General features: G+C 47.4%; 1 protein-coding gene and 1 pseudogene across 1 annotated transcript; one reads left to right on the top strand and one right to left on the bottom strand.

Moving 5' to 3' along the window:
- The first annotated feature begins 2627 nt into the window (after positions 1-2627).
- On the top strand, positions 2628-15328 carry LOC109768380 (uncharacterized; annotated as a pseudogene).
- LOC141028120 (BTB/POZ and MATH domain-containing protein 1-like) lies at positions 7767-8840 on the bottom strand. Its single transcript, XM_073506011.1, has one exon. The coding sequence runs from the start codon at positions 8838-8840 to the stop codon at positions 7767-7769; it is 1074 nt and encodes a 357-aa protein (XP_073362112.1).
- Positions 15329-15568: the final 240 nt, after the last annotated feature.

The raw sequence follows: 15568 nt of genomic DNA, 5'->3' as shown, positions 1-15568 counted from the left end.
GAGTGATTCGGCTTTCTTGCCAGGGATAACTCCATGAAAGCTCATACTGCTCTTGCTGAGTTTGGACATCGGAATGCTCATCCCCTTCAAGGTCTCCACATACAGGATATTCAGGCCGCTGCCACCATCCATCAGCACCTTAGTCAGTCGGGTGCCTTCAACCACTGGGACGACCACCAACGCCTGCCTCCCGGGTGTGGCAATGTGCGCTGGATGATCAGACTGGTCGAATGTAATGGCGGTCTGGGACCACTTCAGGTAACTCGGTGTTGCCGGGGCAACCATGTTTACTTCTCTGTTTATCATTTTCAGTCGACTTTTGCTTTCGCCATCGGCAAAAATCATTAGAGTGGAATTGACATTGGGAAAACCATCATCATCTTCATCTTTGTCATCACCCTTGTCCGACTCTTTCTCCTTCTCTTTGGGCTGTTTATCACGAAACTGCTGGATCAGGAGCCGACACTGTCGAGTGGTATGCTTCGGGTAAATGAAATTACCCTCTTCATCTTTCTTGGTATGAATATGGCATGGTAAATCCAATACATCGTTTCCATCTTGATCCTTTACTTTTTTGGGGTTCCATGGCCCTTTGGGCTTCCCCTTGAACTTTCCTTGTGTCACTGCCAAAGCTTCCCCGGGAGCTGCCGGTTCGGCCTTCCGCTTCTGCTTCCGACTGGAATTTCCTCCTCCGGCATCCTGGGTGACTGTTTTATGCTTGCTGCTACGGAGTCGGTCTTCCTCCTCGCCGTTAGCATATTTGGTGGCAATTTCCATCATTCGACTGAGGGACATGTCCCCAGTCCGACCAAACTTCAGGTTCAGCTCCCTGTACTTGACGCCCTCTTTGAAGGCGCAGACTGCCTGGTGATCTGACACTCCTTCCACCGTGTGGTTCAAAGTGATCCACCTCTGTATATAGTCTCTCAAGGTCTCACCTGGCTTCTGAACACAGGACTATAATTCTGTCAACCCTGCGGGTCGTTTGCATGTACCCTCGAAGGTTTTGACAAACACTCGGGCCAACTCTTCCCAACTATCAATGCTGCCAGGTGCCAGCTGATTCAACCATGCTCTGGCCGATCCTTCCAGCATCAAAGGGAGATGTTTCATCGCTACATCATCGTTCCCTCCACCAATCTGTACAGCCACTCGGTAATCCTCAAGCCAAGTGTCAGGCTTGGACGACCCAGTAAACATACTGACCCCAGTTGCCAACCTAAAGTTGGGAGGAATCACTGCTGCTCTGATGGCTCTACTGAAACACTCGGGACCAGAAACATGCACTCTGCTTCCAGTCGGGTGATCTCTGGCAGGGCCTGTCAACCAGACCTTGAACGAGAATGGACCTCGCATCAAAACCTGGCCCCCTGGAGTCGACTGGAATCCTTCGTCCACCACTGGGAGGACGCCTGTCGTCATGCTGCCGAGGCGCATAAGACCCGCTCCTCGGAGAAGGGGTGGGCACTCGACGCCTATCATCTGGGACACGGTAATCTGGCTGCTCATGATATCTGTACCGATCTCGTCGGTCTCCACGTCCCTCACGCCGCAGGGGCGATTTTGGGCTATGGGCCGACTGAACTGTGTCCGCTCTCACAGACTCACTGTGGATCCTATTACGCGACTGGGACACCGCTGTGTTCAATTCCCCAGCTGCCCGGAGCAAATCTCTGATCTGCACTAAGCCTCTGCCAGCCTCTGATTGGGAAAATTGAATCGACTCCGCTATTCGGGTTGCTGCTGCAAGATTCTGAATTGGAGTTCGGTATACCTGAGTCGGTGGTGGAAAAAGTTGTCGTCGACTGGATTCCGGACATTGCTCCCGAGCCCGCTCGTCCAGCGCGTGCTGGAGGTTCTCCAGTCGAGTGCGCTCGGCCAGATTGGCCAGGCGCGCTTCCTCCAAGGCCAGGGCCTCGGGGGTCTCTCCAACGATTGGAGTGTGAAGTGCATCCATGTTGCGGCGACAGAGCTCTTCCCTCCGCCGAGAGGAAAGAGATTCGGGGTGGTATTCTTCATGAACATGCGACGGATCGCCGCCACCGTTTCCGCCATCATGGCGGTCGAAGCCTGGAGGACTGCGTGGTCCGTCGACCATCAGGACCTCTGCCGCGGGGTCACTGCTACCGGACTCGGATGCGGTCTCAACGGAGCCAGTCGACAGATCGAACAGGCCGTAAAGATTTTCGTCGGGCTCAATTGCCGCAACCTGTGGGGCGGCCGACTGGCGAGCCGCTGCGTGCTTCGCCCACCGCTGGAGCCGCGACCGACCGAAACGCTTGCGTCGGCGGGTAGCGGGGAGCGAGGAAGCCACAGGAGCCGACCGATACTGGGTCGACGGCTGGCGGAGAAGAACGCCACGGACGCATGCGCGAAAGTGCGTAGCCCCGCGGACGGGGAGCGCGTCGACATCGAGTGGTGCCTCCTGGAGCCAAGCGGAGTCGTCGGCGACGAAGGTGAGCGCTCCGAGACGGATCTCACGCCCCTCGGCCAAACCTCCACCGGAAACCATGATGATGGGAGTCGGAGAAACTGCAACTTTCACCGGAAAAACGCTAAAACACCTGCCCCACGGTGGGCGCCAACTGTCGTGGTAGTAAGACTGACAGTACGAAGGGGGGTAGGTAATGGAGAGGCAGGTTCTAGCTACGGTGAAGTTGTTGACAGGTGTTTTACGTGTTCAGGCCCTTCTCTGAGGAAGTAACAGCCCTACGTCTCGGAGCCCGGAGGCGGTCGACTGGAATATGAATATGTATGTTACAGGGGGTGCGAACCCTTGTGCCAGAGGAGGGGGGTGGCTTATATAGAGTGCGCCAGGACCCCGGTCATCCCCCGACGCCAAGGGTTCAATGTGCGTTAAAACATGGCGTTACTGGTAACGCCAGCTATAAAGGACTATAAATGAACTTTAAAGCTTACAGAGTAAATACTCGACCGTTGCTGCAGTGTAGCCTTTAATCTTTTTCACGTCGAGTGTCGTCTGGCGCAGTCGAGTGCTTTGATTCTTTCGAGTGGAATGTCCCTCGTCGAGTGGATGAATACATTCCCCTTGAGCTGATGGCTTTAGGGTAATGTCCTTAGGGCGGGTATCTAGGTTAGGCTTATGACCCTACCCCAGGGATACAACCTCATCACGCAGTACGGCCAATTGGTTGTAGCAAAAAATTTAGCTGGTCATACCAAAAAAAAGGTAATGGTTGCAGCAAAAAACCATTGTCGCCGCTGTGACAAGACACGGAGTGGTCAGTTGGTTGTAGCAAATTTTGTCGGCGGTCGTAGCAAAAACCAATGACGGTTGCAACAATTCATCTCGCCGCCGTCACTTGTCGCAACTCCACCATGATGGATGTAGCAAAATTGAGGGCGGTTGCAACAAATAAAGGAACCACCGTAGTAGGTCGCAGCTCCGCCGTGATGGATGTAGCGAATCTGTCGCCGGTAGTAGCAAAATTCAACGACAGTTGCAGCTTCTGGCCCAGCTGGTTGTGGATTCCAGGGGTGGCGGATTCCGTAGCGGTGCTGTGGGGGCCCTCAGCCGGGCTGTAGCAGGATGTGATGCCGGTTGTTTCACGAAGCAGTGTCGCCACGTCTTCGCCGACACTGGTTGTAGCTTTTTTCTTGCTGCATGTAGCTCCACGGCGGCGCTGGCGATGATGGTACGGCTTCTTGGAGCACGGCCATGCAGGGGAGGTCCGCAGGCGGTCGCCTTGCCGGAGCTAGGATGCAACAACACGTGCGAGAGGGAAGGAACGATGTAGGCGGACGAGCTCTTCGAGCAGATGAAAAAAGAGGAAGAAAAGACGATGCAAGGGATAAGATTTATGTGGACAAGCGGCGCCGGGGATAAAGACGTGCATGGGACCCACGTCCGCATGGCGCCCGTGCAGTGGACCGGTGCAAAGTTCCACCGGCGCACCGTTTGTAAATGTTACCCAATCGAAATTTGACCTTGCACACAACCGAACAAGCCGGTGTGTTGCGCAGCCGCTTCGTTGGCTTCTTCAAAACAAAACAAAACAAAGCAAAATAAACAAGGGTATCTGCGTTCATATGTTAATTTGGTACCTAAAGGTAGTTGTTCCATTCACGTTTCGGGAGTTGACATTGGACATGGGTGATTGCAACACCTGTACGTACGTACTTCCTTAAAGCAAGGTACCAGGTTATATTATCTCTGCACTATCTCTGTTCAATGTTCCAGTTTCATTTCCATGGCGAGGAGCGCAACAAGTAAGGTTTCATTTCCATGGCGACGAGCGCGCCAAGGATGAAAGACATGCACTGTATTACGGCACCTTTTCTCAAGAGGTATGATGAGTTCAGCCATGTCCATACTCTTTACATACCTTTACTACTCTTACCTGAGATTATACTACTCTTTCGTCAAGCAAAGGTTTTGAAGTGATTAGCTCTTCACGGGATCACGGGTTCTATGCATATCAATCGAGTTCTGCAATTTTCTTTCCTCTCGTGTTGCAATTTTTCGTGTAATAAGTATAGTTTTGAGTAGTGGGTTATGACTCTTAACGGCGGACATCTTCTAAAAGCTATAGGGTGTTATAGCGCTGTCTAAATTTTTTGTTCATGTGTCTGTACCAAAATCCCTTGGCGTAGGACCTTTTCTAAACACTAAAATACTCTTACGAAAAAGTGTTTTATAAAGTACACTAAAAGGTCACAAAAAGCAACGATGTATGTCTCCACAGGCTTGTTCGCACGAAATATAGAACACGGTTCATTTGCTATACTTTGATGGCCAAACACATTGTAACAGAAAGTGATAGTACAAGTATAGTATTAATGTGAAGATAAAAAACAAATGCACTACAAAGTACAGGTATTACTTGTCTCGGATATCAGCCTCACAATATCATATGCTAGTTTGTCTAAGCTATGTAGGAAATCATGTGGACAAAATTATTAAGACATATATGTTCAGTGTTTTCATCATCGGTGATAGAATAAAACCTACATAGTCGGGCCTTTCATCATGGGTCCTACGAATAACGGAATAAGACCTTCATAATCATGCCTTAAGGGTCCTAATCTAGTCTTAATACACAAATAAGATTCTAACATGCATTGTAAAGTAACATTCGGAATTATAGCAAAATAATAATGACTCATCCACAAGATGGATACAAACTACAAATTTGGACACTAATAGAAAGGAATAGAGCTCACCATCGGGGCCACTGCCACGACCGAAGAATGATAAACCACATATCGGGTCTACAACTATGCACACATGCGCGGCAAACCTGGCATCCGATGGCCCGACGGAAGGCAACTACCGGATAGAATGGATGACGAGACAAAATGGTGGCGTCCATGGAGGGACTGAAGGTGTGTGTGTGTGGGGGGGGGGGGGGGGGGGGCGTCCACAGAAGGAGTGAAGGCGCGGCAGCCCCGGGCGATGGTAGATCTGCATCTTCGCACCGCATGATGCCAACCGTGGAGCCGGACTTTCTCAGAGCGATGGAGCCTGGACAGAGGGAAGGTAAAAGAGGAAAGTATATCTGATGGCCGGGAATAGTGATGGTGACGGGTTCATTGTAGAGGGGCAACAATGCCAAAAACGGTCAGGAAAGAGTGGTGTTGGGGACGAGGAGTGAGGGTTTTCATTGTGGATGGCAGTGAACGATTGATTATAACATGCCACGAACAAAACAATACCGAGCCATGGGAAAATTAAGGGTAATTGAATTGACTACACAGACGGGTCAAATGTAGCAGCAGTGATTACATTTGGTCCTTTTTGATCATCGGGACAAGCTATCACTAACATGCCAAATTTAGACCGGTCTGTGATAAGCATCTTGCCAAGTCGAAGAGTCAATATCACTGACGCCTCTGGAGCTATCACTTAGGCTCGTCAATGGCGCGTGGTCAAGAGCTGATCCGTGATAAGGGGACTGTGCTATTTGGATCTGTAGTAGTGTTGCATATCAAATTTCAGCAGCCATATATGTTTGCATATCATTCCATCCATACTCACCTAGGTAAATAGCTAGCAACTAACAATACTATAATAACTTAATAACTAAACAATTAACCACTAAATATTTCACTTTTTTACCTTAATAAAGAAGCAAAAAATGGTGATTATCGAAGCTCACCTCAGTTGTCGCCGCCCCTTGGTAGAGGAAAAGCCGGTGGTGAACATGGTTGTCCGAGGCCGCGGGGATTTGGTTGAAGTGTGTCACCGAGAGGAGTGTTGGTGGAGAGGTGAGGGACGGCCAATGCTGGAGGCGGTCATGGAAGATGAGGTGGCGTGGTGGGGAGGCGTGGCGGTGGAAAGGAGGATCTGGTGGTGGAGGAGGTGGCGGCTAGCTAGATCATAGCCGAGCCGGCCGCGCATGCGGGTTTATACTTTATACTCCCTCCATTCCATAATGTAGTGCGCCATGCTTCCCGAGATTCAAATTTGACCGTAAATTTAACTGCCGAGACCGACTGTGGTAGGAGCAAAAATTATACCGCTGAATTCGTATTTTCGAAATGAATTCAGTGATATAATTTTTGCTCCCGCCGCAGTCGGTCCCGTTGGTTAAATTTATGGCCAAACTTGGATCCTGAAAAACGCGGGCGCACTACATTGTGGAATGGAGGGAAGTATCACGCACGAGATGAAGGGTCAACATTTTGATGAGTTCGTTTTGTCGGGAACTCTACAAAGATTATCTATGTGGTGAAAAAAATGGCTAATGAAAAGTACGCCGAGCCCCCTCTTACCGGCAGTCGGCAAAAGCGGCACGTCGTGATGGAGCAGATGGCACCTGCCGTCATCCCACGTGGCACCAACTTTGTTGGGCATTGTCCGTCTAGATTTCGGCGTAGGTCGCATAAGCCGAGTTTGTTTTATTTACCGAGTCTTAGTTGTCTGGATCTCGGCAATGACACGTCTCTATCTCCAGTCGCAGTGGTTGCCGAGGATTGTACTCGGCTTACATAGTGGTTGCCGAGAATCGATGATTTGGAACTCGGCGAAAGACTAAGCACTCGGCACAGATGGATTTTACAGTAGTGGAGACAACAATTTTGATTCTTTCCTTAGCATCTTATACTATTCGGTTCAACCAGATCTCACGCTTCCCTTCTGATAATGCCATAAGGCCTATGGCATGCCCAATGGCCACGATTCATATGCCGTAAGACTAGCCGAGTATATTACCACTCTACCCGTGCAGACTGCAGAGCAGCATATCTTTTATAACTGATAAGTGATTTCTGAATGGCATATAGTTCTCATGATTGTCAAGTCCATGTCTGTTGGTCAACCCATCGTGCATGGAAAACATTTCAAAGCCTTTTCTCTAATTAAAATCTATTACTCAACCTTCACCTGCAAGTGCATCAGTACAGCAGCACATGCATCAAGTAAGTACATGGAAGCTAACACATGACAATGAAAACGAAGGCTTCACCACATTTTAGAAAAACAAAGAGGAGAAATCAAAGAGGAGATATAGACTAGATTCATCTCAGATGCCTATATTTTCTCAAAGAGTAGATGACAACGAATACGAAGGCTTCCCCAAAGTTTAGAAAAAGAAAGGAGAAATCAAATAGTGCAGATATAGACTAGATTCATCTCATCTCAATGGGTATGTATCAATAAGGAAGTACATGGAAGCTAACACATGAATCCAAGATGAGCACACTAAACTTTCCAAGACTTATATAGTTGCTCCTCAGAAAGATCTCTACAAAGTGACAAGTGAAGGTAAGCCAACTAATCCAAGTTTTACCCAGGGATGAGCACATTAAACTATGCGAGACTTTGTTACTCTCTCCAAGATTTCTGCTATGATAGCAGGGCATGATCTTTTCAAGTGCACATACCCTTGGCCTGAAATCACAGCAGCCATTCTATTCGAAGAGATGACAAATTCAATGCAGGCTTCTTTGAGCCTGCTGCAGTGATGCTGGTCAGCTAGAGCTAACGTGGTTGCCACAGTCTTGACACGAAGTCTTCTGCAGAGAATGCCTTCGCATATCATCTTCATCCTTTCCATGGCGTACCGATCTGCAGCCACCAGTAAATGCTTAACCGTGTCATCATTGAGGTTGTCCCGAGAAGGCAATGAGTCCGTGTAGATGAAGCGAAGCAATTCCTTGAAAGCAGCAGGCTGCACATCTTCCACGGTTATGTTGCGTGCCGTCCGACTTCCCATCGGTCTATAGAGCTCTGCCTTGAAGACCGGTGACCGCATTGCAAGCACAATCTTATGTGCATGGAAAGTCTCCCCTCTAACATTGAATGTCACGTCTGTCTCCTCCTCGGTCTCTAGCCATGTTCCGAGATTATCTGCCAAGTCTGAGGGTGGCACCTGGATCTCCATGGCATCGGCAACAAGCGGCACATTGCTGATCACACTGAGATCGCACTCAATTATAAGATGGTCATAACGCAGGTAAGGTGACTTCTCCAGCTCACCCTTTTTCATAAAAGTATGAACACCCCAAGTATATTTGTTCTTAATGGGGTCGACGGAATCAAACACTTCGGGTGATTCCAAGCAGGACGTCACCGACGTTGACAGCCCGTTGGCCTGGTTGACCAACCTCAAGTCGAAGAGCGCCCTAGCCTTAGCACCCTTGCTCAGGAGCTCCACGTATACTGAGACATGGTCCTCGATCTCCCTATCTCCGTCAGGGTAGTAGCGGATGCACCATTCGTACCCGCCAACGGAGGTGCGAGGGGACCGGATGAATTTGCCGGCGCCCATGCCCTTATGCAGGCTGTACCCGACGATGTCGAATACGAGCGTGGCCCGCGCAATGACAGGGGTGCACCTCGACGCCCTCCTTTCTGTCGGCCTCTGCGATGATGCCATCGATCGTGGGGGCTACGGTGGAGATCGAGGGCGATGAGAGAGCTAGGGGATGGGAACAACGACGAGAGGGGGAAGGTAGGCGGGCGGCGCGATCAGGCCGGAAGTCAAGGGTTTGGGCGAGCGACGGAGACGAGGGTTGCGAGCCGAAGACCTCCGTTTATCCGCCGCCACGTTCCTTCCGCGCGTGCCTGCCGCCGCAGTTCACGTTGGATCACCTCTCCACGGCCCAAAACAAAACCCAAGGAGCCACGCATGCATATATCGGTCATCCCATGGGCCGTGGCCTTTGCTGTGTGTCCAACTCCGGATAAAGGATAGTACTTTATATTATTTCAACTGTTTCTCAGAAAAAAATATTTCAACTAAAAAAAGGATAGTAGTATACATTATTGTTTATTACCCCTCAAAAAAGATTATTGTTTATTATCTGTGTGCAGCATGTCCCGGCGACATGCTTTCACAATTGGGCTTCGAGGACGAGAATATTGTCGAGATGGTGGAGACAGCGGCGCTAGCAATTGAAGCCAGTGACGTCAACAGCTCAAAACTGTCCATGTATGTAAACATAAACACTTAAACATTGTTGGGGTTAGCTTGGTATAAGCACATTTCTGTGACATCGCTTGACATCACACACTACATGTAGCTTTGCCACTGGGTGGAGACGGCTAGACATCTTGCAACAGAAGGAACCCGATCTTCACCAGGGGTGCAATGTTGTGCCCCACAAACCAAGCGCAAGGTCGAGAAGATATTGTCAGAAACCTCGATGGTATGGTGTGCCATCTCAGTCACACCACCTCCCAGGGGCAAGTTCGTGCTCGAGGACAGGCTCATCAAATCGAATGTGCGGTGCCATTGCCATGTCAATGGATGGGCCGCCTTCTGCGCGGAGTTGAGGGCGAAGCATATTCTCTTTGATCTCAATACGGGGTCGTCGGGCAGCGGCTCCTCAAACTGGGGCACCATTTCGGCGATGGCTCTCCTGCCGTTAGATCTCTGCTTCTCATGTCTGCCTGCCTGGACCTACACCGCCGCTTGACTTCTGTGGCTTCGCAAACATAAGTAAGCTCAAGCTTGACTGTTAAGAGATGTCCAATACCAGCTGCTCGACTACACCTTTGCATAGCTTCATGGAGTGCAGAACCCTCTGTTGGTGCCGGCTCCTCGCAGTGCCGCTTCTTCTACCTCTTGTTGCCCCTCACAACTCTCTCTCTCTTCTTCTCTCATGAAAACACACGCACACACACACACACACATACATACATCAAGGAAGTGGAACCCATTGGCTTCGCCAAAGAGGCTTCCCAGGTGAGCACACAATGGCTACATATTATCTTCTGGCCCTCACGGCCTCTCTTTTCCATTTACTCTATGCAATATATACACAGGAAGGTAGGCACTCAGGCCAAGCAAAACTCATGCCACTAGCCCACTAGCGCTACGGCCTACAAGCACGGCCATGTCCAATCAACCCATGCACTAACTAGTTACTCCCTCCGTTCCTACATAAAAGTCTTTTTAAAGGTTTCAAATGAACTACAACATACGGATGTATATAAACATATTTTAGAGTGTAGATTCACTCATTTTGCTCAGTATGTAGTCCCTTGTTGAAATCTCTAAAAAGATGTATATATATTTAGGAATGGAGGGAATACTAGTTACAGCCTACATGCATGCCCATACCAACATTCCTTGACGTCCAGCCACATGACCTGGACAACATGCATCGCACGTACTCATCTACTCATGCAGCTAACAACTTCCTAACAGACTCGGCCACTCACCCGTGCTTGACTTGTACATCCTTGTTCATCAGTTCATGCAGCGCCCGTCTCACACGGATGCACCACTTCCTGCAGCATTTGGCATCTCGCCGCCTTTGTCGTATCACATGACCATCTCCGGCATCTCGCCTTGCACACTGCTGAACCAAAACTACCTATGTAGCCGCACAGCAACCTACAGCTAAACTGCACGCAATATTCAAAAGTAAAGATGCAGATACATCATGACAAGATTAGTTCTAACACCCTCGATGCAACTTGCTGTGACACCATGGTGATTCTATTTATTCAATGCTGTCGGAAGTTGACACTCCTGTTGTTATGTTCTGCTTCATCTTTAACCACAGTTGTTCGGTCTATCACCGATTGGAGGACCTGTTCAATCCAGCACCGTGCTGCAACCAAGGTAATGTAACTGTACCAATCGTCTATATATACAGTCTTCACGCAAATTTGTTAAGCTTTTGAAAGATTATTTATAACAAGGGATCAAGGTAGGAAATAATTAAGCCTGGAGTACTCTTTGCTGCAGATCAATCAGGTCCATGGGTTAGATCGAGCCAGCTTCAGCTGTAAATAAACCTGGAGATGTCGATTCAATACTTCAATGGGATTAAGGTAATCCATGCATGCATCTCGATCTTCAGCGACTGATACTGGAGCTTAAGTGCTTAACTGAGATTTGCATCTATTATATATTGACTGTTCAATTTTGTGAGCTTTCTCATGTTTCACTTCTGTTTGAGAAGAAGATTTAGTTCAGCTGTGCCATTCAATAAGCCAATTGCATGCATTTAATCATGTTTCTAAATAGGACTAGCGTGTAGTAGTATATGACCCATCTGTTGGGAGTTGCTATCATTTCTGTTGTTGGCATGGTTTTCTATATATACAAGCATTTTGCCATTGATTTTTCTTTATGAATTTAGATGATACTCCCTTCATTCCATTCCAAAATGTAGTGCGCACAGCCTCACAAGCTTTTGGAGATTTAAGTTTGACCATAAATTTAACCAATAAATGCGAGTTATGTGTCATAAAAATGATACCATTGAATTCGTATTACTCCCGCAATTTTTATTTACTCCGCATATTAGAGTTGACTAAAGTCAAACTTACTAAAATTTTATCAAGTTTATAGAAAATAATATGAATATTTACCATAACAAATCTATATGAAGTGGAAGTATATTCAAGAATAAATCTACTGGTATTGATTTGTTATTGTATATGTTAATATTTTTGTCTATAAACTTTGTCAAAATTTATAAAGTTTGACTTTGACCAAACCTAATACGCAGAGTAAATAAAAACGGAGGGAGTACAAAGAAGTTTTCAATGGTATAATTTTTCAGTAACTTGATTTATATATTATTGGTCTAATTTATGGTCAAACTTAAATTTCAAAAAACGTGTGTGCACTACATTATGAAATGGAGGGAGTAGTAAATTATTTACAATTCAGTTTAAGCGGTTGATCTCTAGCATTATAAAAACATCTATATATTCCTAACAAAGTGTGTACTAAAATAAGCAACACACTAAGAGTATATTAATTAGCTGTATATTTCCATGTATTATCACTATAGTTAAAATGTGCCTCACAACTTGAAACAAAGTAGTGGAGAAAACAAAGGTAAAAGTGATGAACCTCATTCAGTTATTGTTATACATTGTAGATCATCGAGATCAAGGCAAATGCTATCAATGCTGCAGCAGGAGAGATACTTGCTATCCTGGAGAGTACGAGCAAACATGAACCAAATATCTACTTCCATGGCTGGGGTGGCCTCGGGGCATCCACTGCTCTGAGAGTGGTAGCCCAATGCTTGAAATCATCTACTGCTGAAGAAATGAACTTTGACAAGGTTGTCCATGTGGATTGCTCATTGTGGCAAAGCATGAGAGCCCTGCAAAAGGCAATTGCTGAGGAGCTAGAGCTTCCCCAATCGCTGATGGCCATCTTCGATCAACACGACGAGGAGGATGATTTCAACGGGATTGACCAAGGCTCTAGAGGGGTGATACTGGATGTCACGGCGGAGATCTTCAGAAAGCTTTTTAACAGTACATTTGTGGGGATTTTTCACAATGGGAGCAACAACTACATTAATTTGTACGACTGTGGTGTCCCTATAACAGAATTTTTGAGTAACAAGGTGTTGTGGACATGGGGAACAGGTTTTCGGCTTCTCTATGAAAAACTGGAAGGTGAACTGGTAAATGCTAAGCCTGATATTTTCATGGAAGTTGTACAATGGCAGGATCATGCAATGCATGAAGAGGCTGCAGATGTTGCCAAGTACATGGGTGTTCTTCAGCCTGACATGATAGTTGAGTGCTTCCACTATGCCTGGGCACGAAGATTTGTCGGTCGTATCGACTGGGAAATGCATGCTTCAAATTATTGGGTATGCGATGGGATTGTACAAGGACAAGACAATAAATCTGCATGGGAGGTTGGTAATGCTCTGCAGAGAAACATACACTTAGACTGGATTATGGAGCACGTTGGCATTGAAGAAAAGATTGATGCTTGCATTTCCATTCCTAATGACCGTTGGGTTTCAGCCACACACCAAGCCCAGCTACATGATGGTAATGGTGTGTTGCCTCCTCGGGCAACATCCTTCTTCCTCCTGGCAGAGAAATCAAATTGTAGGAGGGTGATATTACCAGCTTTCATGTTCCCAGACAACAATAGGCTGCGCGTGTTACATTTGACTTGGTGCACCTTCAGTTTTACATCTCCTCCCTTCCTCTGTTGCAGCCACCTAAGATTCCTCCTGCTAGACCATTGCACAGATGATGTCAGAGAGGAGCATCATCAAAGCAACAACCATAACGGATCATGTTTTCAAAAGCTATGGGTGCTGGACCTGAGGAATACGGACTGGTACTCAAATAAGATGATGTATTTAATGGATGAACTCGGGGAGCTGAATGTGGAGAGAGTCAAGGATTGGAGGATAGTTGATCTGTGTGGAGGTAGAACTAGCCTTGACAGGCTTCGAGTAACAGCTGACACGGACTCTACAACAGAAATAGTCAGGCAACAGCTAGTCCCTAACCTGTCCAGCTCAAGACATCTTAAGACAATTATCCTTGACAACTGTGTTGGATTGGAAAAAGTTATCCCCAATGTTCTGCCCCCGTCGCTCGAGTCATTTAGCTTCATTATCAATGGGGCTGCTATTTCTAAGATATCTAGCATCTCGTTTCGGGGCCTCGTTAAATTGAAGAGTGTGCTGCTGAGAGGCTTGATGGAGAGCCTCCAGGAGCTGGACCTCTCTAGCACAGCCGTGAAAACCCTCGACCTCAGAGAAGTGGTAGCACTGAACCTCAAGCGGCTCATCCTGTTGGGTTGCGAGAAGCTGCAAGCAATACAATGGCCGCCAAGAGACAGAAGGACAAAGATGTTGGAGGTGTTGCGCATTGACACGATCTGATCTGGATCATCTGGCCTAGCTAATTGGGAAGAAAAGGCCAAAGAGACTAGTGCTGCTACAGGATCGTCATGTATTGTTGCAATTGCTGCTACAAAGCAAGTTGCATCCTTTAATAGGTACATATCTATAAGGGATGCTAGGATCCTGAGGTCGCTAGTAGCCGTCGAAGAGCATTTCAACTATAGGTGTGGACATTTGGAGATGACATCGTCACCTGCAAGTAGTGTCACTGTTGGTGGTGGCGAATGCGCTCAGGTAATTAGCCAGCCCAATAATTATTTGTACACAAGAGATATCATATTTCAAGACCTCCTGCAAGCTGTTGCCGCTAATGAAGGTGCAATCGGGTGGATGTGGCCTGCCGCACCTGATCTTGCTCCTGAAAAATTCACGGATTGGTACATCCACATAAAAGATGAAGATGAGATGAAGAGTGGATTACTACAACAGCAGGGCAGTACCCAAGGAACTAGCACTGGTGCTTCTTTAATCCCTAATTTTATACACGACAATGCTAAGACGTTGCATGTGCATGATAGCTTATCCATCACCAGCATTCTAAACCCACGGGATTCAACTTGGAACTGGCTTGAACGGTGCCGAGTTGAGAGGTGCCCCAAGCTAAGCTCTGTCTTTGCTAGTCCCACACAAAGTGATGATGATGGCGATTTCGTATATTTTTATGGGCTGACAACATTCTGGGCATCTCAACTCCTGATGGCACGCTACATCTGGAACTGGAGTACAATTTGGCTACTCGATGGAAGTTCCTTTCAATACCTAGAATTCCTGCACCTAGACAATTGCCCGAGGCTGATTCATGTGCTCCCCTTATCCGCGTGTATGGCTACCTTGCGTCGCCTAGTGACCCTTGAGATAGTGTGTTGTGGAGATCTCATGGAGATCTTCCCTTTGGACCCTGATGAGTACCAGGAGGAGCAAACATTTATAGAGTTCCCTAAGCTGAGGTACATCCACCTGCATGATCTCTCCAGGCTGCATCGCATCTGTGGAAGTAAGATGTTAGCGCGAAAGCTTGAGACTATCAAGATAAGGGGTTGCTGGAGCCTCAAGTTCTTGCCTGCCGTTTATAAGCAATGTCCCAAAGTGGACTGCAAGAAGGAACGGTGGGACAACTTGGGGGGGGGGGGGGGGGGGGGGTGCCAACCACCACCCTTCGCTCTACAAGCTGAGGCACTCGAGGTACTACAAGAAGGCCCAGCAGCCTAGAGGCACCATACTCAGGTGAGATTTTTTTTTTTCAAAAAGCGCTGAGATATATTTGGCTCCATCTTTCTATTCATTAATAATTAACTTAGTGTGCTAGTCAGCCTAGTTTCCTCATCATCCTCTCAGTGCTACTTTACTACAGTAATTTATATAGTTAATCAATCATCTCATTGACCATTTATTATGCTGCACTGCAAGTAATCCATCCCTTCTGTGAGGTGAGCTTCAGCTTGCTTGAATGCCACATGCATGTCGGGCT

Source organism: Aegilops tauschii, chromosome 7, assembly GCF_002575655.3.
Source record: "Aegilops tauschii subsp. strangulata cultivar AL8/78 chromosome 7, Aet v6.0, whole genome shotgun sequence".
Classification (NCBI taxonomy): Eukaryota; Viridiplantae; Streptophyta; class Magnoliopsida; order Poales; family Poaceae; genus Aegilops; species Aegilops tauschii.
This window is presented reverse-complemented; position numbering and strand designations above follow the sequence as displayed.